Genomic DNA, 23815 nt, shown 5'->3' on the forward strand with positions numbered 1-23815 from the left:
ATAGTAGTTTACAACATACAAAATCACCATGTATATAACTGAGTTAGAAAAATGAATCATCACTACATGGTGAACTCAGGAAAACAATTTTTCCCTCCAAAATCTGAAGCATTCTATCACTTGAACCACAGCACCACTTCTGGGTTTTGAGTTGTTAATTGGAGACATGACTTTCCTGCCTGGGCTGGTTTTGAACCTCGATTGTCAAATCTCAGTCTCCTGAGAAAGTAGGATTACAGGCGTGAGCCACTGCTCTTGGTTTATAGATTTTTTTTTTTTTTAACCAGTGCTGGGGCTTGTACTCAGGGCCTGAACACTGTCCTAGGGCTTTCTCAAGGCTACAGCTCTAGCACTTCTGGCTTTTTTCTATGTATGTGGTATTAAGGAATCGAACCCAGGTCTTCATGCATGCTAGGCAAGCACTCTACCGCTAGGCCAAAAACCTGGCCCCTACAGATTGTGTGTGTGTGGTACTAGGGTTTAAATTTATGGCCCCGTATTTGCTAGCCTGGCATGTTACCACAGAGCCATTCCTCCAGGTCCCAGATTTATTAATATTGTAAAGAAGGAATAGTTAGGACCTGACCTGCTTTATGTTTTCTATAGTTTTAATATTCAATATTTAGAAATTGATTAAAACAATATATGCAATAATAATAATAATTGACACATTCTATGCAATGCTACCAGAATGCACTCAACTGATAGGCATTGTAGTAAGAAACGAAAGTAACATAGTTCCTCAAAAGTTGAGACACAATTGTGAGGATAAGGTACTGGTGGATCACAACTGTAATACTATCTACTTAGTAGGAGGCTGAGTTCTGAAGATCAAGGTTCAAAGTCAGGAAAGAAAGTCTGTGAGACTCTTACGTCCAAATAACCACTAAAAGGCTAGAAACGTGGTGTGGTACAAGTGACAGAATGCCAGTCTTGAGTAAAAAAGCTACTGGAAAGTTCCCAGGCTCTGAGTTCAAGTCTCATTACTGGCAGACACCCAGAAAAATTGTGAGAATAAAATCAGTGAGGATCATTCTGCTGAATAAGTAAAATTATACTTCAAGAAAATGGAAAGCCCATGGATATTTATTTTGCAGAAGAGTTTTTTAATTCAAGGAGTAGTATGTTTTATAGAACTGGCTATTCTACAGATTTAAGAAGAAAAATTCTATATATTTTTCTTTCTGCCAATTGAGAATACTTCCTCAGGAAACAGTCCTTTAGGATAAGGACTACATGCAATTCTGACTTTTCTTTCCAACTGTACTGTCGACTCTAGAGCATAGTATCACACTCCACTGAACTTAGGTTGGCACACCTGTAAAAGTAGAAACTACACATGTATGTCAAAGGCCTACAAGAATTATCTAATGAGTGCTTATAGAAAGCACTGAACACATAAAACTCTACATAAATGCTATACGTGATTACTAATTTAGATGAAAAACAGGCATCAGAGGAAAATAGTAATTAAATGCCAATAAAGGAAAGCAGCTTAGCTGAAAAACAAACTGACTTTCAGAGTTAGGCGCCACAGATCCTACTGAACCTGGAAGTTGAAATGAACAAAATGGCAAACAGGAAACTGAGTGCCAGGCCTCTGCTGCTGTCCCCAAAGCACAGCAAGAAACTTGAACATTCTAATCTATCTGTAGCTGGGATCACATGGCAAATTATTCTGTAAAACTGAAGACAAAGCCAATAATCAGGAGTAGGAATTTTCAAGGAACAGATAAATGATTAAGTTCCTGTGTAAGCACACTCATACTCCCAATATATAAACACAAGCTCACATGCAGTATACACAGACTCATTCTTGCTCTGTTTCAAATACTAGCAGGCTTATTACATGAAAAGTAGTGTAATGGGAATGGAATGTTGAAGTAATTAAAGGATTTTTGACTGAATAATTCTTTAGAAATTCTTTATATGTAATGTTTAACTTTTCAAGAATAAAGTCAATACACTCTAATTGTTTGAAACAGCAAAAAACAACCCCATCACATGGAACAAAAGGTGGCTGGATAAGTTGTTTTATATAGCAAGTATGCTGTACCTGAAAGGTGTCTATTTATTGCTAAAACTATGGGGCTTTACAGACACCATTTCTGTGATTATAATATCAGCGTATGTCTTCATATAATATACTTGAACCACTGGAAGATCACCCTCAACATGCTGGCCTTTACAACCTAATATGATGATTAATATATTCACTATTCAGGTAGTATGTATGAATTATTCAGTAGAAGGTTAGCCTTGGTAAAACACTGAATAACAATGGAAATTTTAAAATGTAGAACTTTTCTGTGTGACTCATGAAACCACTAAAAAACAAAATCTCCTATAAGCCCATCAGCCGTGAGTGGTATATTACACACGTAATTGTTCAATTTCTTGTTAATTATTACTTAGAAATTCACATTTATGGCTTTGCTTCAGCTGCTATGTGAAAATATACTCCTGATAGTTGATCTTTAACTTCCGGGATCAATATATGCCTGGCTTAGCCATGCAAGAGCAGTTGACAATACAGTCTTTTCTTCTTAAACCATGAGTTAAGACTAAACTCAGAACTGAAAACAGGGAAAGAAATTTATGCTGATTATTCTTTTTCAATTCTTAATGAAATTCTGAAGTCTGGAATGCTCACACTGTCTTCTGTGGCTTGGTGGAGAGTTAACATGGGCTTTTAGAATGGATTATTATTTTAATGATGGGGGATTGAAAGTTACTATTGACATCTCAAATGTGAGCTTTAAAACACATTTGCAATGATTTTCTATCAGTGTATAGATACCCTAACCTATCTAGGTATTAAATATACTACTAATTTGCATAGGGTGAGTGTGATATAATGATACTACCCAATATTCAAAGAAATGCATAAAATAGTTTAGTTCTTCAGAGAACTTACTGTTTAAGTTAGAGACATTTTTATAATCAATAGATATATCTTTGCAATTAAAATCTACATCTACCAAAGAGAACCAAGAAATTTAAAGTAGCCATTTACTGTTGAAATAAGGACAAGGGGCGGGGAAGTAATATTTACTAGGTTCTTTGATGAGTCAGAAGTTGTATGTAAGTCCCTTTAGGGACACAACCCTGGAGGTTCACAGGTATAGGTACTATGGCATAAAAAGCCAGGCTGATACATATTCAAATCCCAGGATACCTGTACTGCAGGATTTGAAATGCCATCGGCCCCAAGTAGGGGTGAAGAATGGTGAGAATTCAGAACTGTATTTGATACGTTAGCTGAGATGACTTCTTTGTGGGAACATCACATCCATAGTGTTCATAAGTGTAACCATCTACAACAGCATCTCAAATGCCACAATTGTGCTACTGAATAAACTTGAGCTTCACATTAAAAGGCACTGCACCTGGCAGTGGTAGGTCACACCTGTAATCCTAGCTACTCAGGATGCTGAGATGTAAAGATCAGGGTTTGAAGTCAGCAGGAGCAGGAAAGACTATGAAACGCTTCTCTTCAATAAAATAAAAACAAGGAAAAGGGTAGGTTAGAAAGGATGGATAAGAATGTTGAAGACTGGGGCCGAGAGCATGGCCTAGTGGTAGAGGGCTTGTCTAGAATGCAAGAAGCCCTGGGTTCAATCCCTCAGTACGACATACATTGAAAAAGTCAGAAGTGGTACTGTGACTCAAGTGACAGAGCACTAGCTTGAGAAAAGTACAAAGACAGTGCCCAGGACCTGAGTTCAAGCCCTAGGACTGGCAGAAAAAAAAAATATAGAAGAGTGACATTGATCAAGATGCATTATTATTTTTTTGCCAGTCCTGGGCTAAAGCTCAGGGCCTGAGCACTGTCCTTGGATTTCTCTCAAGGTTAGAGCTCTACCACTTGAGCCTCAGCACCACTTCCAGCTTTTTCTAAGTACCAAGGAATTGAACCCGGGTCTTCGTGCATGCTAGGCAAGCACTCTACCACTAGGCCAAACTCCCGGCCCCTCAAGATGCATTATATTCACAAACTGCTTTGTTGAATGGCATTACCTTTGTACAAATACTTAAATAAAAATATTAAAAAATATATCATTTAAGTGGGCACTGGTAGCTCACAGCTATAATCCTAGCAGGAAGTTGAGATCTGAGAATCATCGTTTGAAGCTAGCCTAGGAAGCAAAGATCGTGAGACTATTATCTCCAACAGACTAAGAAAAAAAAAAAAAAACTAGAAGTGGTGCTGTGGCTCAAGTGGTAGTGTGCCAGCGGTTTTTTTTTTGTTGTTTGTTTGTTTCCAGTCCTGGGCCTTGAACTCAGGGCCTAGGCACTGTCCGTGGGCTTTCTCAAGGTTAGAGCTCTACTACTTGAGCCACAGCACCATTTCTGGCTTTTTTCTATGTATGTACCGAGTAATTGAACCCAGATACTTGTGCATGCTAGGCAAGCATTCTATCACTAGGCTAAACTCCCAGCCCATGCTAGCTTTTTTCCCCCCCATTCCTGGGGCTTGAACTCAGGGCCTGTGCACTGTCCTTGAGCTTTCTCAAGGCTAGTGCTTGACCACTTGAGCCACAGCACAACTTCTGGACTTTTCTGTATATGTGGTACTGAGGAATTGAACCCAGGGCTTCCTGCATGCTAGGCAAGCACTCCACCACTAGCTACACTCCTGGCCCCTTAATATTTTTGTTGTTGTTGTGTATTTTAGGAAACATGAACTTGATAATTACCTTCTTAATGTTGTCTTATTTATGTATCTTGTCTCTTTCTCTTTTTTTTTTTGCCAGTACTGGGGCTTGAACTCTGGGTCCAGGTGTTGTTCCTTAGCCCCACCCCACCCCTTTTTTTTCAAGTCTAGTGTCTATCACTTGAGCCATAGCTCTACTACTGGCTTTTTCGGTGATCAATTGAAGATAAAAGTCTCATGAACTTTCTTGTCAGGGCTGGTTTCAAATCTCAGTATTCAGATCTCAGCTTCCTGAGTAGCTAGCATTTTAAGAGTAGGCCATTGGAACCTGCCTCTTCCTTTTCTTCTTTTAGTGGTACCAGAGATTGAACAGGGCCTTGGGTTTGCCATGTAAGTACTCTATTACTTGAGTTACAGGATCTCTTTCTTTGGCCTGCCTAAGATTCAGACCATGAACCTCTACTTCTACTTCTGGAGTACCTGGTGGTATATACAATCAGGCCCCATTTATGCATGCATGCATGTATGTATGTATGTATGTATGTATGTATGTATGTATGTATGTATGTATGTATGTATGTATGTCAGTGGTGGGGCTTAAACTCTGGGCCTGGGCATTATCGCATTATCCCTGAGCTCTTCAGCTCAAGGCTACTGCCCTACCCCTTGAGCCACAGCACCACTTCTAGTTTTCTGGTGGTTAATTGAAGATAAGAGTCTCATAGACTTTAGTGCCTAGGCTGGCTTTGAACTGAGATCCTCAGATCTTAGCCTCTTGAGTAGCTAGGATTACAGGCATGAGCCACTGTACCCAACTTCCAGTTAATTTCTTAACAATTTCCATTCCCACCTGGGTATCTACTTCCATATTTATGATAAGTTGATAATTTGTTCAAAAAATTTAAATTACTATCTTAAAAGCTACTAACTAAATTAATTTATAATTTATGAGTTGACTTTTTCTTAATATATAGTATCATTTTTTAATTTCAGTTTAAAAAGTGACCATATAGATCAACACTAAATCACTAAAAAATGGAGCACAGTCTTTTTAAAGTCTCAGTAAAAAAACAGTTTAGAAAATGTAAAGAATTTATTAAGGACAAGAAAAGCCTAAAAATTCCTTGGCAAAGTTAACACAAATCTAAGTAATGTGGACACTTTACCTGCTTAAAAGTCATGTTAACTTCATGAACAGCATGTAGCTATAGCCATCTCCTTTTAGTCAGCCCACATCCTACCAAAGACTTGTAGGAAAACGAAGAGGTTAGCTCCTATGTCTCCTAGGGAGACACTGTTATTTTCATACCAAGACTTCTGATTCAGGGGCACATGCACACCTGATGCCACGAGACTGTTTTTCAAAGAGAAGTTGCATCATTTCATTATTTACAATCTAAATTCATCTATAGCAACATGAGTTTACCATGCCTTCATTATTCAAACAAAAGATTGGTAGATGTTTTACCTGACATCTTTCTCAAGTTGTGCTATGCATTTTGTCAGTGAATCAATCTTTGAATCTCTCTGCCGTACTGATTCGATGAGGTATCTGTAAGGCTGCTGACTCTGGTTTAGCAGTGAATTGGCCCTGTCGAGCTAAAGAAACACATTTTCATTAAACTTTAGGAGCTATAACAAATTAAAGTTGTTAAAACTCCTCTGCATGAACAACAAACACCAAACCCTGAACAAATACTTCTTAGTGCTGGGCACTGAACTCAGGTCTTGTGCATGCTAAGCACATGCTCTACCACTGAGTGGCACTCCCAGCCCCTTGCATACCAGACTTTTGTGACCTGAAAATTTCTGAAAAGCTTTTCCTATGTAATTTTGTAAATAACTAATAAAGAATGACAGGAATAATGACCATGAATAACAAATTTAATTGAATTTTAAACAAAATATTAAGTTGCCAGGTTGGGATGGGGATAAATATACCATTTTTATTTCTACTAGCAATGCACTTGGTTTCAGTTTCTCCATTCCTGAGTCTTCATTATTTCACAAACGTAGGGGCTATTGTACATAGTCTTTAGAGAAATGTCTACTCAATTTTTTGCTCATTTTTAAATTCCTTTTGTTGTTGTGGAGTTGTAGAAGTTCTTTGTATTATCTAGATAATAAACTCTTTTGCAAATTTTTTGCAAAATATTGGCAAATATTTTTCTACCATAATGGGGGCTTCTTTTCTATGTGTTTGTCTGCCTGTTTGCCTCTCTTTTTTCTTTTTGACACTGTGTCTTGCTTTGTAGTGGCCTTGAAGTGAGTATCCTCCCGCCTCTGCCTCCTCAGTGCTGAGATTACATGCCATCAAGCCTGATTTGTACTGCTTCTTTCTTCTCAAATACTTATCAGATTTACATAATAAATTACTTTAACATTTTCTTTCTTTTTTTTTTTTTGTGGGTCATGGGGCTTGAACTTGGCCTGAGTGCTGTCCCTGAACTCTTCAGCTCAAGGCTACTGTCCTACCCTTGAGCCAAGCCCCACTTCCTGTTTTCTAGAGGGTAATTGGAGATAAGAGTCTCAGGTCCTTTTGTGCCTGGGCTGGCTCTAAACTTTGATCCTCAGATCTCAGCTTCCTGAGTAGCTAGGATCAAAGGGGTGAGCACTGGACCTGGCCTACTATAACATTTTAATCAAACAGTAACTTCTAGCAGACTAGGAGTCTGAAGAACAGAGTGATATGGTTATAGGTACCCATATAGGCAAAGTCCAGGTGAGCTAGGAGCGAAATTGAGCCTGGAGAGGAATTCACAAAATTTCTGCTTCAGAGCCAGGTGAAGTGACTCATGCCTGTAATCCTAGCTACTCAGGAAGCTGAGATCTGAGGATCAAGGTTCAAAGCCAGCCCAGTACAAAAGGACCTGAGAGTAGTATTTCCAATTAACCTCTAGAAAATGGGAAATGGGGCTTGGCTTAAGGGTAGGGTGGTAGCCTTGAGCTGAAGAGCTCAGGGACCACACCCAGGCTGAGTTCAAGCTTCATGATTCACAAAAAAAAAAAAAAAAAGAAAAAAATTCTGCTTCAGTTATGTAATACATATATTACATAAAAAAATCAGTTTTATTAGAAAATTTGCTTTTTGTTAGGAAAATTTCTCCAACAAAAGGAAATAAACAGTGAAAGAATGCTTTTATTTTTTTTTTTATTTTCTTTTGGACATAATTCATTATACAGAAAGCGTAGCCATAAAGAAATAAAATACCACAAATATTTTCTAGTTTGGGTTTCGGTGTGCTTTTCTTTTACTTTGGTAATCATTCTTTAAAATCTCTTACAGTGTCAATGGAATCTTATTATTCTAAGTTACTTTATGAACATTCAAATATGCAGCTCCACTAAGTTCTGCCAACCTGTTTAACCAGTCTTTCCAGTCAATTAAATCAAACAATTGCCTTGACTTTGTTTTCACAGAACTGACCTTAACTGAATAAACTGAACTGACAAGTTGCTTTGTGTTTCAAAGTGCAGAACAGCCTAGGTGTGCATCTGGGGTGGGGGCAAGAGTGGCTAGGAAGGAATGGGGCATTTACAAATTAGTTAACTTTCGTCTACAATGAGCTGTTTAAAAAACTTATCAAATCTATGGGAGAATACTGGAAGAGGTAACACTGGTCAAGGCATGTTGAATTGAAACCTTTAACTACTTAAAGATAATAAAAAATTAAAAAAAAACTTACCAACTCTAATTTCAACAGCACAAACAATATAAGAACAGTCATTTCAGTTTTAGTTTTTCTCATGTCAGCACATGCATCCACTTGGTTTTAATATTCTAAGTAAAACTAAGGATGAAAGTGTTGATTTCAAGGTATTTAATACAGATGATGTAGGACCTCCCCACTCTCTTTATTAAAAACAAAACAAAAACAAACTATAATGATACTGTGGGTTTTAGGATTTATTTCTTCTAAATCATCTTCCCTCTTCCTCCTCCTACTCATCTTTCTCTGTCTCTTATTTTAGCATAACAGGGTTAGAGATGGGTGGGGGGGAGTGAGGAGAAGAAAGAAACATGTTCTGTTCCCTATGCAGGAAAAGATAGTTAAAGATTGTGAATTTGGTTGTAGGCCTTTAAATTTCTCAAATCGATTACTCTTTAATCCCTCCCTGACTCTCTTTTTTACTTTCACACTACTGGGGATGAAATATAGGGCTTTGCAGGGAGGGTAGGCAACACCTCCCTGACAAACTTGTTTTCATTTCTTCAAAAAAGTGAACACATCTGAGTGAAAAGTGATGGTAATTTCTGCTTGAAATAGAGGCAATTTAATAGAATTAAATTCCACCAATAGAGGTGTTTTGTTTTTTTTTTTCCACTCCTGGGGCTTGAACTCAGGGACTGGGCACTGCCCCTGAGCTTCTTTTGCTCAAGGCTACCACCTTGAGTCATAGCACCACTTCTATTTTTTTCTGTGTATGTGGTACTGAGGAATTGAACCCAGAGCTTCATGCATGCTAGGCAAGTACTCTACCACTAACCCACATTCCCAACCCCACCAATAGAGTTTTAACAAGTCTTTCTGCAACTATACTAATCACTATTCAGAAGTTTCACAATCACTTACTTTGCCTATTGTTAGTAATCTTTTCCTTATAGACAGGCCTTAGTAATTAATGACTCAGGAATCACATACGTAATAAATGACTTGGAATTAAACCCATGATACAACATTTTATAGAATTGTTTTTCCTCCTTTGTTTCAGTAACTTGTACATATAATTCAGAGCAAAGCAACACCTGATTAAAATTTGATTCAAGTATTAGCTTAAAATTATACTTCACTACCTAAATTGTTTTGTCTTGAAATTAAAAAATCATATCAAAGTGACTACATTTTTTGCTTTTTTCCTATATTAATGTAGATTTCTTCCTCTTCCTCCTCTTCCTCCGCTGTCTCCCCCTCATCCCCCTCCTCCTTCTCCTCCTCCTTTTTTTTCCTGGTCCTGGGGCTTTAACTCAGGGACTGAGTACTGTCCTGTAGCCTTTGTGCTCAAGGCTACCACTCTACCACTTGAGCCACATCATTACTTGTGGCTTTTTCCAGTTAGCTTATTAGAGATAAGGATCTCATGGGCTTTCCTGCCCAAGCTTGCGTTTGAATTGGAATCCTCAGATCTCAGCCTCCTAAGTAGCTAGGATTATAATCAAGAGCCATCAATGATCTGCTTATGATTAGCATTTTAGAACTACCATGGAGGTACAATTAGGTACAATTAAAGACAGGGATGTGAGGACATTATGAAGACATCAGCTAAGTAATACACCATCACAGTTACAAGACTAGAGCCAGGAGAACAGCTTCTTTGTAAAGCAAAAAGATAAACTTTCTAGAGTATTTATATGTCATATCACAGTAGATAAAATTGAACATTAATGATTAGGCATGTAGCATTGTCCAGTTTGGAAGAAGATTACTGATGCAGGAATATAATACCATATAATGATATGATAAAATGGATATTTTTCTATCTATACTACACTAGACTATTTGAAAAGAAAACAACAAAAAAAGGAAAATAGTAAGTGGAGATACTGAAAAATATTCTGGCAAACAGTTTAAGGAAAACCAGTTTACACGATTTTATGAAAGGAGTCAGATGACAGAACTGATAGTTTTAGGAAGTAAACTTAACTGTAATGGGAAGTAGGATAGATACAAAAAACCAAAAACACTGTCAGAGTAATGACAACATGGCTGATATCTATCATGCATGAATTTGTCATGTTTCCAAGTAGCAAAAATAAAAAATTTCCAAAGATTTTTTTCACCATGTTACCACACAAAAGAGATTTCCTCTCTTTTTTCTTCACCAAGTGCTGGTGGCTCATACCTATAACCCTAGCTACTTAGGAGGCTAAAATCCCAGGATCACAGTTTAATACCAGCCCAGAAAGGAAAAATGTGTGAGACACCAAATACTTCCAAAATAACTACTGGATTGTCAGCCACTCAGGTGAAGGTAGAGATTGTTGAGAGATGCCTGATGGATCTATTTGGCAAAAAGTGCTCTGGAGAGCTAGTGATTACTCACATGGCAGACAGAGTCCTGGGCTGGGAAGGAAAACAATAAAACCATGAGGGGCTTGACAGATTGGAAAATTAGGAAGACTTGAAGAGATAGTAACATGAAGTCCAAACAAAGTACACAGTTTATGGGAATGAAAGGCCCCAGAAGGATGGGAGGTTAAAGTCACTCAGTAGAATTTCTCAGCTCAAATGTTTGTCCCCTGAGGGACTTGCTAGGCAAGTCTCAACTGTTAGAGCCATGCCCCGAGATGAGAAATTCATTTTCAGGTAGCTCAATTATATACAATGCTGATTGGGCTGTGTGTGAAGAATTATACGATTCACAAGGAGCTCTTATGTGAAAAAAAATATAGTTAATCATAAGTTATCAAGGAAAAATCCAACTATGCAAAAATGATTAATTACTTTATTTGTTTGACAGAGAACTTAATTTATAAAGTAATTTCTTTCCCATTTCAATGATGGATGGTTTCTCTCTCTCTCTCTCTCTCTCTCTCTCTCTCTCTCTCTCTCTCTCTCTCTCTCTCTCTCTCTCTCTTCCCCCCTCTCTCTCTCCACCCCCCTCTTACATATACACAGACACACAGACACAAACATACACATTCACACAAAGTGAAAAAGGTGAACTTGCTTGCAGGTAAGGGGAAGAAGAGAAGTAGGCTTTGTCAGGAGGGTGGGCATTATGAGCAAGAGTCAACAGGGGTTTGGGCAGAGAAGATGAGAGGATAAATATGGCTGATTGCACGTATGAAAATAGAACAATAAAATCAGTTGAAATTGTTTTGGGGAACTAGAAAAAGTTAGAAAGAGTAGATAGAGGCTGTAAGAGTAAAAAAAATACCACAAAAATATAACTAATATATGCATGAAACATTGTCAAATTGTCTCCTTATAGGGTCTTAAGCAACCTAACTACAAGAATAATAAGTATGAGAATTATATTTGAAGCTCAGTTTTTGGCCAGTAATACTAAGTAATGTGAAAACCAAACATAAATGAACCTTTTGTAATATATAGAAGCAGAAATAATTAATTAGCAGCATTCTCACTCTCTAAGAATCATTAACATTCTTATTCCATAAGGAAGAAGAAACCCTTCAGAACACCAGTATAGCATCTGCTTGATTAAATATAATATCTCTTCCTCACATTAGTATTTCTCATTATAGCATTATCAGCTGATCAACAGTGATCAGCTGTTGTAGGTCTTAGATGGGTCTAAGTAAAGCCTTAAACAACAACAACAACAAAAAAAGTGGTAGAGTGCCAGACTTGAGCTGAAGAGCTCAGGGACGGCTCACAGGCAGAGTTCAAAAAACAACAACAACAACAACAACTCTGTTTTGGCTGGGCATATGGCTTAGTCGTAGAGTACTTGCCTAGCATGCATGACACCCTGGGTTCGATTCCTCAGTACCACATATGTGAAAAAAGCTGGAAGTGGCACTGTGGCTCAAGTGGTGGAGTTCTACCCTTGAGCAAAAGAAGCTCAGGGACAATGCCCAAGCCTTGAGTTCAAGCCTCAAGACTGGCAAAAAAATAAAACAACAACGAAAAAACAGTAACAGCACAATGCCCAGGAAGAATATGTATTCTATTTTCTAAAGGAACCATTGTAATCATAAAACAGGTAATAACAGATAAAATGTAATAATAAAAAAACATTCCCAGGAAAATCCTGTCCTCCCAAAGCTTATGAGATGTGCTTTCTAACTTGGGATGGCCTTGAGCTAGTGCTTGGGAACAATCATGTTTTTCTTTTTTGCAGTTTTATCTGGTGCTGGGAGTTCAGTTCTTTCAATGTTCCTGTGATGTACATTAAGTGTGAAGGGAGAACACATTTCTCTTGCCTGTAAGACCAAGTCAGTTCTATGACACATTGATGTACAGCTAGGTTGGTTTTGGTTTTATCCCAATGAAGAGTAGGTATGCTTAAGAAATCAGTAGTTTAAGATGCTGGAGGAGATGTGGCCAGGAGGGATCACTACTACACTGTTGGTGGGAGTGTAAACTCATTCAACCACTATGGAAAGCAGTGTGGCAGTGCCTCAAAAGGCTAAACATAGAACTCCCCTATGACCCACAATTCCACTACTTGGCATTTACCCAACCATCCAGAAACAAGGACATACTAAATCCACTAGCACAACAATGTTCATTGCAGCACTATTCACCATAGCAAAGATATGGAACCAACCTAGATGTCCCTTAGTTGATGAGTGGATCAACAAGTTATGGTATTTGTACACAATGGAATTCTATGCTGCTGTCAGAAAGAATGACATCGCCCCATTTGTTAGGAAATGGAAAGACTTAGAAAAAATCATATTAAATGAAGTAAGCCAGACTCAAGGTTTCCCTCATTTGTCATAATCAGTAGAAACCTTGGGCTCTACTAGCAGAGATCTGCAATAGAGCAAAATCTTGATACATAAGGCCATATAGTATGAAGCTAATTGAAAGGACCTCTAGGATATAGAAACAAAAGCCATATAATGAATGATTGTTGTCCTTAATGTACTATGTTATCTCTCATCTCTTTTGCTGTCCCTTGGTTATCTCATATTATCTCACTCTGTTATCTGATATATTGAATTTATTTGTATTTGGATATTTGAAATTTGATAGGGAAGGGGGGAAAACCAAGACGGGTGGGGGGTGTGGGGGGGGAGGGAAATGGGTACCAAGACATGTGAAAGGGTATCAATGTATGTGAATTAATGCACCTTCTATCTGGCAAATATCATGTAACCCTTTTACTAATTACAATAAAAAATATTAAAAAAAAAGAAATCAGTAGTTTAAATAAGATTTTTAGAGGAAATAGTTAAGAAATGAGGGCTTATTTACAAATAAGCTAATAAACTAAATGGAAAGGCACTCATGGTAACAGTCTGTGAAACATTTTTTTTTTTTTTTGGTCAGTCATGAGGCTTGAACTCTGGGCTTAAGTGCTGTTCATGAGCTCTTTAGCTCAAGGCTATTGCCCTACCCTTTGAGTCACAGCTCCACGTCTGGTTTTCTAGAGGTTAATTGGAGATAAGAGTCTCATGGACTTTGTAGTGCCCAAGCTGGCTTTGAACAAGATCCTGCTGAGTAGCTAGGATTACAGGTATGAACCACTGCGCTCGGCTTATGGAACACTTTTTTGGCAAGATTCTGAGGATGTACTTGAAATAACATATGTAGGAAGTGTATGAAAGTTTATAAACCCAAGACTAGTTCATAATTCTGGAAAATAGGGTGGCAAATGGGAAGAGGGGGAAGTAGGGTCTCAGCCATTATTAACTGACACTAAACTCAATCTGACAAATGAACAGGTTTAGCCTCATAGTTTGTGGATTTGCTGGGGAAACCAAGGCAGCAAGGACAGAGAGAGGGCTGGGTGTTGGTCTGCGATGATTTCATTTCACACAAAAACACATTGAAGGGTCTGGAGTTTGGCCTAGTGGTAACAGTGCTGGCCTTGTGGTAACAGTGCTTGCCTAGCATGCACCAAGACCTGGGCTCGATTCCTTGATACTACATATATAGAAAAAGGCTAGAAATGGTGCTGTGGCTCGAGTGGTAGAGCGCTAGCTCAGACTCTGAGTTCAAGGCTCAGGACTGGCAAAAACAAAACAAAACAAAAAAAAACCCACATTGAAAAATACAACCAGCAGGAATATCTAATCATTCTCACAGATTTCTGATGGCAATAAACCTTTTTATCCTTGAAGGCTAATTTATACCAAGGATAAATGTGTACATATACTTTGACCTTATAATTTTACCCTAAGGAAATATTCAACACAAAAAAATCATGTACAATAAGGAAAAAATTCTCCTAGTCCAAAGGAAATTAGAAAGAAAGAAAGAAAGAAAAAGCAATAAAATGAAGAAAAGGAAACAAGCTGGGAGTAGTAGCCCACATCTGTACTCTCAGCAATGAGAGGCTGAGGCAGGAGAATCATGACTTCCAAGCACATAATAAGATTCTTTCTCAAAACAATAAAAATAATATAATATGAAAAACAACTCTCAAACACAATGAGAATTACTGTACACCTATTATTACCCTAGATAACATTAAAAAAACTAATGGTTCCATGGAACTGTAATTTCATAAAGTTCTGCTGGAAATACAAGATGGTATTAAATATTCTGAAAAAGCCTTGTAGTTTCTTGGAAAGTTGCTTATTCATCCACGCTAAGATCTAGCTATTCTATTTCTAGTTACTAACTCAGAAGAAACTAAAGCATATATGGGCTTAATCGTGGATGTTAGTATTAGTTTAATTTGTATGAAAATGAACTTACTACATGAAAAAGTAAATGAGGGGGCTGGGAGTTTGGCCTAGTGGTAAAGTGCTTGCCTAGCATGCATGAAGACCTGGGTTTGATTCCTCAGTACCACATATATATAGAAAAAAGGCAGAAGTAGTTCTGAGGCTCAATTGGTAGAGCTCCAGCCTTGAGAAAGTCCAAGGACAGTGCTCAGGTCCTGAGTTCATGCCAAGGACTGGCAAACACACCACACACACACACACACACACACACACACACACACACACACACAGAAAAGAAAAAGTAAATGAGGGGCCAGGAGTGTGGCTTACTGGTAGAGTGCTTGCCTAGCATGCATGAAGCCCTGGGCTTGATTCCTCGTACCACATACACAGAAAAAGTCAGATGTGGTGCTGTGGCTCAAGTGGTAGAGCAGTAGCCTTGATAAAGTCCAAGGACAGTGCTCAGGTCCTGAGTTCAAGTCCCAGGACTGATAAAAAAAATTACTTGGCAATGGAAAGTAATGAACTATGGATGAATACTAAAATTATTATCCAGAGTGAAAGTAGGCAGGCTTTAAAAAAAAAGTGCACACTATATGATTCCTGTTATGTTTGAGTCAAGGAAATATAAACTAATGTATAGTAACTGAAAGTGAATCAGTATTTGCTTTGAAATTAGGATGGGGAAGGTATGAAAAGAAGGACTTTGGTGATGATTTCATGGTTACATATATATGTTAAAAGTTTTGTAGTGTGTGTGTGTGTGTGTGTGTGTGTGTGTGTGTGCGCATGATGATCCTGGGGCTTGAACTCAGGGCCAGGGTGTTGACCCTGAGCATTTGTGCTCAAGGCTAGTACTATACCACTGGAGCCACAGCTTCATCAATTTCACTGTTTGGTGTTCAACTGGATATAAAAGACTTATGGACTTTCTTGCCCAGATTGGCGCTGAATTGTGATCTTCAGTTCTCAATCTGAACAGCTAAGACTATTGGCACTTGACTTTATTTTGTGCAATTTTGTTGAATTTACCAATACAATTTCTTTCTATGAGAACTTTTAAAATTAAATATTTTCTTTCCTTTCTTTCTTGTGAGAGAGAGAGCTAGGCTGGGTCCCTATTGTTTTGGGGTGATCTTATTTCTTCCCTTCCTTTTTTCTTTTCCCCTTTCTTTTTCTTTCTTTTTGAAAAAAATCTGATCCTGAGCCTGAGTACTGTCTCTGAGCTCAAGGATAGTGCTCTACCACTTAAGCCACAGTGGCCTTTTTAGCCTTTCTGAGTTTATTTGACTGAAGAGTCTCACAGACTTTCCTGCTTAGGCTGGCTTCCAATTGCAATCCTCAGATTTCAGCCTGCTGAGTATCTAGGATTACAGGCATAAGACACTGGCAGCTGGCTTAATTTTCCTTTCTCCTCCTCCTCCTTCTTCTTCCTATATTATTATTATTTTTTTTGTTGTTGTTGTTCTTCTTCTTGTTCTTGTTGTTGTTGTTGTTGTTCTTCTTCTTCTTCTTCTTCTTCTTCTTCCTCTTCCTCTTCTTCCTCTTCTTCCTCTTCTTCCTCTTCTTCCTCCTCTTCTTCTTCTTCTTCTTCTTCTTCTTCTTCTTCTTCTTCTTCTTCTTCTTCTTCTTCTTCTTCTTCTCCTTCTTCTCCTTCTCCTTCTTCTCCTTCTTCTCCTTCCTCTTCTTCCTCTTCTTCTTCTCCCCCCCCCTCTCTGTCTCTCTCTCTCTCTTTTGCCAGTTCTGGGCTGGAGCTCAGGGTCTGAGCACTGTCCTTGGATTTTCTCAAGGCTAGAGCTCTACCACTTAAGCCTCAGCACCACTTCCGGCTTTTTTCTATGTATGTGGTACCAAGGAATCAAACCAGGGTGTTCGTTCATGCTAGGCATGCACTCTACTACTAAGCCAAACTCCTGGCCCCCGGCTTTATTTTCAATTTTTTTTTGGTCAGTCCTGGTACTTGAACTCAGAGCCTGAGCACTGGTACTTGGGCTTTTTCAAGGCTACAGCTCTACCACTTGAGGCACACAGCACCACTTCCAGCTTTTTCTGTATGTAGTACCTAGGAACTGGACGTGGGTCCAGTTCATGCTAGGTGAGCACTCTATCACTAGGCCAAACTCCCAGCCCTATTTTCAGTTTTTAGGGAAATATTACATACTAGAGTTGGTATCAGTTCTTTAGTGTATGGATACTGATGCTTTCTTTAATTAAATATTTTACATAAAATTTATACAAAAGCACCTAACTAATGAACTTATATATAAATTAAGTTCTTTTCCCCCCTGAATATAAGTTGAGCACATGAATCATATCATTTTATATTACAAACAGTTCAGCTACAGCTTATTTTAAAATTGCTTCCTACAAGGTTAATTACAAGTTATTTCTAATTTCTTTCATTTTCTCTCAATAATTTATATGCGTATAAACATTTAGAAATTCTCATTCAATTAACAGATGTGTTCAGGAAGGCAGTTTTTTTTAAAAAGACGGTAAAAAGATATACAGACATGGAAGTATATACATATTTCAGTATTGTGTTTTATAAAACTGTTCACAGTTTATTAAGAAATTACAAGCTGAGACATCTATAATATAGCAGTCAAGGTTCATTTGTTTGTTTGTTTGTTTCTTTTCTTTTTTTTTTTTTTTTTGTGGGTCATGGGCTTGAACTCAGCGTGGGCACTGTCCCTGAGTCTTCAGCTCAAGGCTACTACCCTACCCCTGGGCCCGGGTATTGTCCCTGAGCTCATCAACTCAAGGCTACTGTACTACCCTTGAGCCGAGCCCCACTTCCCATTTTCTAGAAGTTAGAGATAAGAGTCTCAGGTCTTTTTGTGCTAAGCTGGCTTAGAACCTTGATCCTTAGATCTCAGCCTCCTGAGTAGCTAGGATTACAGGCGTGAGCCAATGCACCAGCTTTCATTTGTTTCTTTAGATGTTACTCTATCCTTTTACTCTTGTATCCAGTAAGGTGCTACAGTAGCTTGTAGCAGCTTGTGAGAGCTTGTGTGTTAACTGAACTATGTAAGCTGCTTGTAAATTGCAACCATAATTAAAAGTGAAATAATCTAAATTTATGATAAAAATAATTTCATTAAAAATGAAGGGAGTGAAGGGGTGAGAAATAATGCACCTACTACCTGACAAATGTAACTGTAACCCCTCTGTACATTATCCTGACAATAAAATGTTTTAAAAAATGAAGGGAGTAAATCCTCAATAACTACTTACTATCACCTATGTTTAAATTTACATATGCGAATTGCCTACTACAAACATTACTTGATGGCATGCTGCTTGGACCTTCTTTCATGTGGCAGCTTGTGGTCAGTCAGAGGCTACAGACAAAAGTAAATGCTACAAAAAGAGCTCTCATTCCCCTCTGGAAAAGCTGGTTGTTAGTATGTATTACTACACCACCACCATCCCATCATGCCAAACACGGTAGTAATATGAGACATTTCTTTATTTTTAAATTTTAGAATAAGATCTTTGTAATCGTCTAGTTTTAGAACATACAGAATACAGAGGCATATATAAAATAAAAGCTTATTGTAAGATAGCTTTAACATTTTTTAAATGTCAAAATAGAAATATATGTTATGCTGAAGTTCAGGAAATAAAAAGAAATATTAGAGAAACGGCAACTTTGGTTTAAAATGTCTTATGATGAATTTCAAAAGTGTAAAAAACAGCTGCCCTAAAATACTTAAAACCCTCTAATATAGAGGATTAATATGCTATGTATTTTCTTATTGTAATGTATACAGGGGTTACAGTTATATTCGCCAAGTAGTAGGTGATATGCTATGTAATGTTTACTTCTTTAAATAATATATTAGTACATAAAAATAGTAAATTTGACTCTTTCTAAATGTAAATTATTTAATGAATATTTTAATCAAGAAAAATTACAAAGTAAATCTACTTCAAAAATAAAGTATTAGTGAAAAACTTCAAATGTCACCCAAATCTGCCAAACCTGTTTTGCCAGTTGATATTCTCAGAAATCAAAGCTTTGTCTGTCTAGTCTGCATTTATACTTAGTCTAGGCATTTAATCTCTTTTTTGTTCTCAGTTTTGCTGTACATTATTTTATAGGGCCTTAATATTTAGCTTCAGAAAATGTGAAGTCATTTTTAAACTAGAAAATGCCATATTTTGTCACTGTGCAGAAAATAAGTGGAGTTACAAAGAATTAAAATGAACATTTGTTTTTAGTGAGTTTAAGTTATTTACCTCTTGTGAAAGCTGTGTTACTTGGTTCTTTTTCTGTTCCAAGTCTCTTAAAATCAATGAGTTCTGCTTTTCTAACTGAAGCACTCTTCTTGCCAAGTGGACGCTAAAGTGAATAATATGAGAAAATTAATGGAATACTGTCTAAGATATTCAAAATATGTTTGTGTCCTAGAAAATTACCTAACAATATTTAAATGTTAGCAGAAAAATATTGAGTCAAATAACAGTAAAAAAAACCCAACACACGAACAAGTCAGAATTCTGAAAATAGTATTAAAATATACTACTGTCATACAAGGGTTACTGAAGTAATGGTTTCTAGCTCTTAAAAAGAGTGCCTCCTCTACCAGAATGCTGGGCACCGTTGGCTCATATCTATAATTCTCGCTACTCAGGAAGCTGAGATGTGAGGACTGCGGTTCAAAGCCAGCCTGGCCAGGAAAGTCTGAGACTCTATCTCCAATTAACCACCAGAAAACCATAAGTGCAGCTGTGGCTCAAAGTGGTAGAGTGCTAGCCTTGAGCTAGGGGCAGCACCCAGGCTCTGAGTTCAAGCCCCAAGACCAACAACATCCCCCCCACCTCCCCTGGAAAAAAAAAAGAAAAAGGACTACAAGATAGAAATTTACAGCCTCTCTCCACTGTCATAAAAAAAAAAACCCAAAAACCCAAAAACCTTTCAATTTCAAGTCTGCTAGCCTTGAGAAAAGCCCAAGTACTTAGACCCTGAGTTCAAGCCCCACGACTTGCAAAAACAAAAAAACTCCCATTAAATGCGAGGTGTTCCAATTCCACTTTATTTATTTAGGTTTGTATGGCAGGGTCTCATTGTGCAGTTGAGACTAACCTCGAACTCATCACAAGCCTCTGAGTGCTGAGATCAGAAGTGTAGCACCACACCAGCATACTCATTCCACTTTTGTGTGTGTGTGTGCCAGTCCTGGGCCTTGAACTCAGGGCTTGAGCATTGTCCTTGGGCTTTTTACTCTAGGCTAGTGGTCTGCCATTTGAGCCACAGCACCACTTCTGGCTTTTTTTCCCCTATGTATTTGGGACTGAGGAATAGAACCCTTGTCTTCATGAATGCTAGGCAAGCACTCTACCACTAGGCCAAACTCCCGGCCCCCTAGTTTCACTTTTATCTTTTTGCTGGTTCTGGGTCTTGAACTCAGGGACTAGGTGCTTTTCCTGAGCTTCTTTGTGCTCAAGGCTAGCTCTCTATCACTTGAACCACAGGGTTATTTTTAGCTTTTTTTTTGAATAGTTTATTGGAGATACTGAGTTTTGTGAACTTTCCTGGCTGGGCTGACTTTAAACTGTGATCCTTAGATCTCAGAGCTCCATCCTGAGTAATTAGGATTACAAGCATGAGCTATCAGTGCTCATGAGGTTCTAGTTTCACTCTCCCCTCCCCCACCTCCTGCAGTCCTGGGGCTTGAAATCAGGATCTGGGTACTGTCCCTGAGCTTCTTTAGCTCAAGGATACCATTTGAGCCATAGCGCTCCTTCTGGCTTGTTCTGTTCATGCGGTACACTGAGGAATCAATCCAGGGCTTTGTCCATGCTAGGCAAGCACTCTACCACTGAACTACCTTCCCAGCCGCTGGTTCCAGTTTTCATTTTGCCAGTCCTGGGGCTTGAACTCAGGGTTGGAGTATTGTCCTTGAGCTTTCTCAAGGCTAGCACTCTACCACTTGAGCAACAGTACTACTTTTGGCTTTTAATGGATATGTGGTACCAAGTAATCAAATCCAGGGCTTTGTGTTTGCTAGCCAATCTCTCTATCACTAGGCCACACTCACAGCCCTGGTTCTACTTTTAAAAAACCATTTTGCAGAGTGCTGGTGGCTCTGGCCTATAATCCTAGCTACTCAGGAGGCTAAGACCTAAGGCTGTGGTTCAAAGCCAGCCAGTGCAGAAAAGTCTGTGAGACTTTTACCTCCAATTAACCATCCAAAGACTAGAAGTAGATGGGATCAAAGTGGGAGTATAAAGAGAGAGCCTTATGTAAAGCTCAGAGACAGTATCTAAACCTGGAGTTCAAGCCCTATGACCAAAGCGGGGGAGGAGGAGGAAGAGGAGGAGGAGGAAGAGGAGGAGGAGGAGGATCAGGAGGAGGGGGAAGGAAGAAGAGGAGGAGGAGGAGGGGGAGGAGGAGGAGGAGGAGGAGGAGGAGAACAGTTTTAACAGTGTGCTTAGAGCAAGGGACCCATAGAATGGCTTCTTTGCTTAGAAACCAATGACCACTCTGGGGCCACTGTGATGAAGGGTACAACACTTATGGCTTCTGTAGGTAGAAATGTTCCATACATGAAAACAAAAAAAGCTTTAGCTATTAAAAAATTTTTTTCATACTATTGGAGGAAAACATATATAATTCTTTAAAGAACTGGCAATAATGTTGAGAAGAACATTCATAAGGACTTCCTCTGTTTTTACAGTAACAAAAATTTCATATTAATTTCTTTTTTATTTACTATATTAACCTATTAATTTAACCTATGAATTGTGAATTCCATTAATCCAAGAAGACAGGATGTTTTCCAATGACAAGAAGCTATCTTTTTGTTTTTTGTTTTTTTCCTTTTTGCCAGTCCTGGGGCTTGAACTTAGGGTCTTGGTACTGTTCTTGGATGCTTTTTGTTTTTTTGGTCAGTTGTAGGGTTTGAACTCTGAACCTGGGCACTGTCTCTGAACTCTTCAGCTCAAGGCTAGTGCTCTACCACTTGAGCAGAGTGCCACTTTCGGTGTTCTGGTGGTAAATTGGAGATAAGACTTTCTCAGACTGTCGTACCTGGGCTGGCTTTGAACCGAGATCCTCAGATCTCAGCCTCCTGATTAGCTAGATTACAGGGGTGAGCCACTGGTGCCTAGCTCCTTGGAAACTTTGCTGAAGGCTAGAGTTCTGCCCCTAATAATAATAATGACAAACAATAATATTATTGTCATTATTATTATTTTGCCAGTCCTGGGGCTTAAACTCAGGGCCTAGGCACTGTCCTTATACACTTTTTGCTCAAGGCTAGTCCTCTGCCACTTTTGCCATAGCGCTACCTCTGGCTTTTTCTGTGTGTAGTACCAAGGAAAAAAACCCAGGGCTTCATGCGAGTACTCTACTCCTAGGCCAAACTCCCAAACCTGGTACCTTTTCTTTAAATAAAATTATAGCTCAGAAAGGATAGTACTGTATTTTTAACATTTCCTAAGCATTAGATAAAGGAATATAGGGAAAAGTCTGTGAATAATTTTATTTATCACCCTACATTTTTATTTAAAAAATTCATTATTCCAAATTTAAAAAAAAAAGATGAGTTTTGATAATTTATACAGTGAATTGAACAGCTTGTTCCAATCTAAGACTCTATTCTTTCAACTGGCATAATGTTTTGTCTTAATCAACAGCTGAAGTTGTAAATGGAACAAACAGTCATTTTTCTGGCAACTATTCTCTAAAAACACAGCTTTACTGACATAATTTAATTGACATGCAGCTAACATATAATAAACTATACCCATTTCAAGTATACAATTAAACAGTCTTTAGCCTAGTTAAGAGTTGTGCAACTATCACTATAATCTAATTTTAGAATACTTTCATTATCCCTATAGAAACTTGCCCTATCCTCCTACCTTCTTCACTAAATATCTCCTGCTCTCTCACTTCCTGAGCCTTAGGGAACCACTACACTACATTCTCTATAGATTTATAAAATAGTTTGTAGGTAGTTTTTCATTTCCAAATGCAAATGTATCAAGTTCTCTCTAATTTGACTATAAAATAATGACATTTTAGGGCTGGGAATGTGGCCTAGTGGTAGAGTACTCGCCTAACATGCATGAAGCCCTGGATTTGATTCCTCAGTACCACATATTCAGAAAAAGCTGGAGATGGTGCTGTGTCAAAAGTGGCAGAGGACTAGCCCTGAGCAAAAAGTGTTTAAGGACAGTGCCTGGGCCGAGTTCAAGCCCCAGGACTGGCAAAATAATAATAATAATAATAACAACAACAACAATAATAATATTTCTACACATGAGTCTACGTTTTAATTTTCTTTTTTTTCTTTTTTATTTGTCAGACATGGGACTTGAGCCCTGGGCCTGGGCAGTAGCCTTGAGCTGAAGAGCTCAGGGAGAAGGGTACTGCCCTATCCCTTGAGTCACAGTGCTACTTCCAGTTTTCTGGTGGTTAATTGGAGATGAGTCTCACAGACTTTAGTGCCCGGTTTGGCTTTGAACCTCGATCCTCAGATCTCACCTGTAATCCTGAGTAGCTAGGATTACAGGTGTGAGCCACTGTGCCTGGCTCTAAGTGTTAATTTTCTATTAAGTGTGTTAATTTTAAATATCGGGCCAGGAGTTTGGCCTAGTGGTTAAAGTGCTTGCCTAGCATGCATGAAGACCCGGGTTCGAATCCTCGGTACCACATATAGAAAAAAGCCGGAAGTGGTGCTGAGGCTCAAGTGGTAGAGCTCTAGCCTTGAGAAAGTCCAAGGACAGTGCTCAGGCCATGAGCTCAAGCTCAGGACTGGCAAAAAATAAATAAATAATTTTAAATATCAACTTTATTTTCAACCATCAGTATTTTATAACACCAGCTATATATCTTT

At 38.4% G+C, this 23815-nt stretch overlaps 1 protein-coding gene and 1 non-coding gene across 2 annotated transcripts in view; one reads left to right on the forward strand and one right to left on the reverse strand.

The window, feature by feature from the left end:
• Pibf1 (progesterone immunomodulatory binding factor 1) overlaps positions 1-23815 on the reverse strand; it is a 151037-nt gene that overhangs the window by 43918 nt on the left and 83304 nt on the right. The window contains exons 14-15 of the mRNA XM_090342044.1: positions 19209-19311; positions 6126-6256 (exon numbers count right to left, since the gene is read on the reverse strand). Coding sequence (XP_090198170.1) covers positions 6126-6256; positions 19209-19311 — 234 coding nt within the window. The remainder of the gene's footprint in view (positions 1-6125; positions 6257-19208; positions 19312-23815) is intronic.
• On the forward strand, positions 21395-21520 carry LOC150056843 (small nucleolar RNA SNORA11). The gene has a single exon (XR_016537217.1). It is a non-coding gene; the product is annotated as a small nucleolar RNA SNORA11 (small nucleolar RNA).

The sequence above is a fragment of the Megascapheus bottae genome, chromosome 11 (genome assembly GCF_031878675.1).
Source record: "Megascapheus bottae isolate mThoBot1 chromosome 11, mThoBot2.hap1, whole genome shotgun sequence".
Taxonomy (NCBI): Eukaryota; Metazoa; Chordata; class Mammalia; order Rodentia; family Geomyidae; genus Megascapheus; species Megascapheus bottae.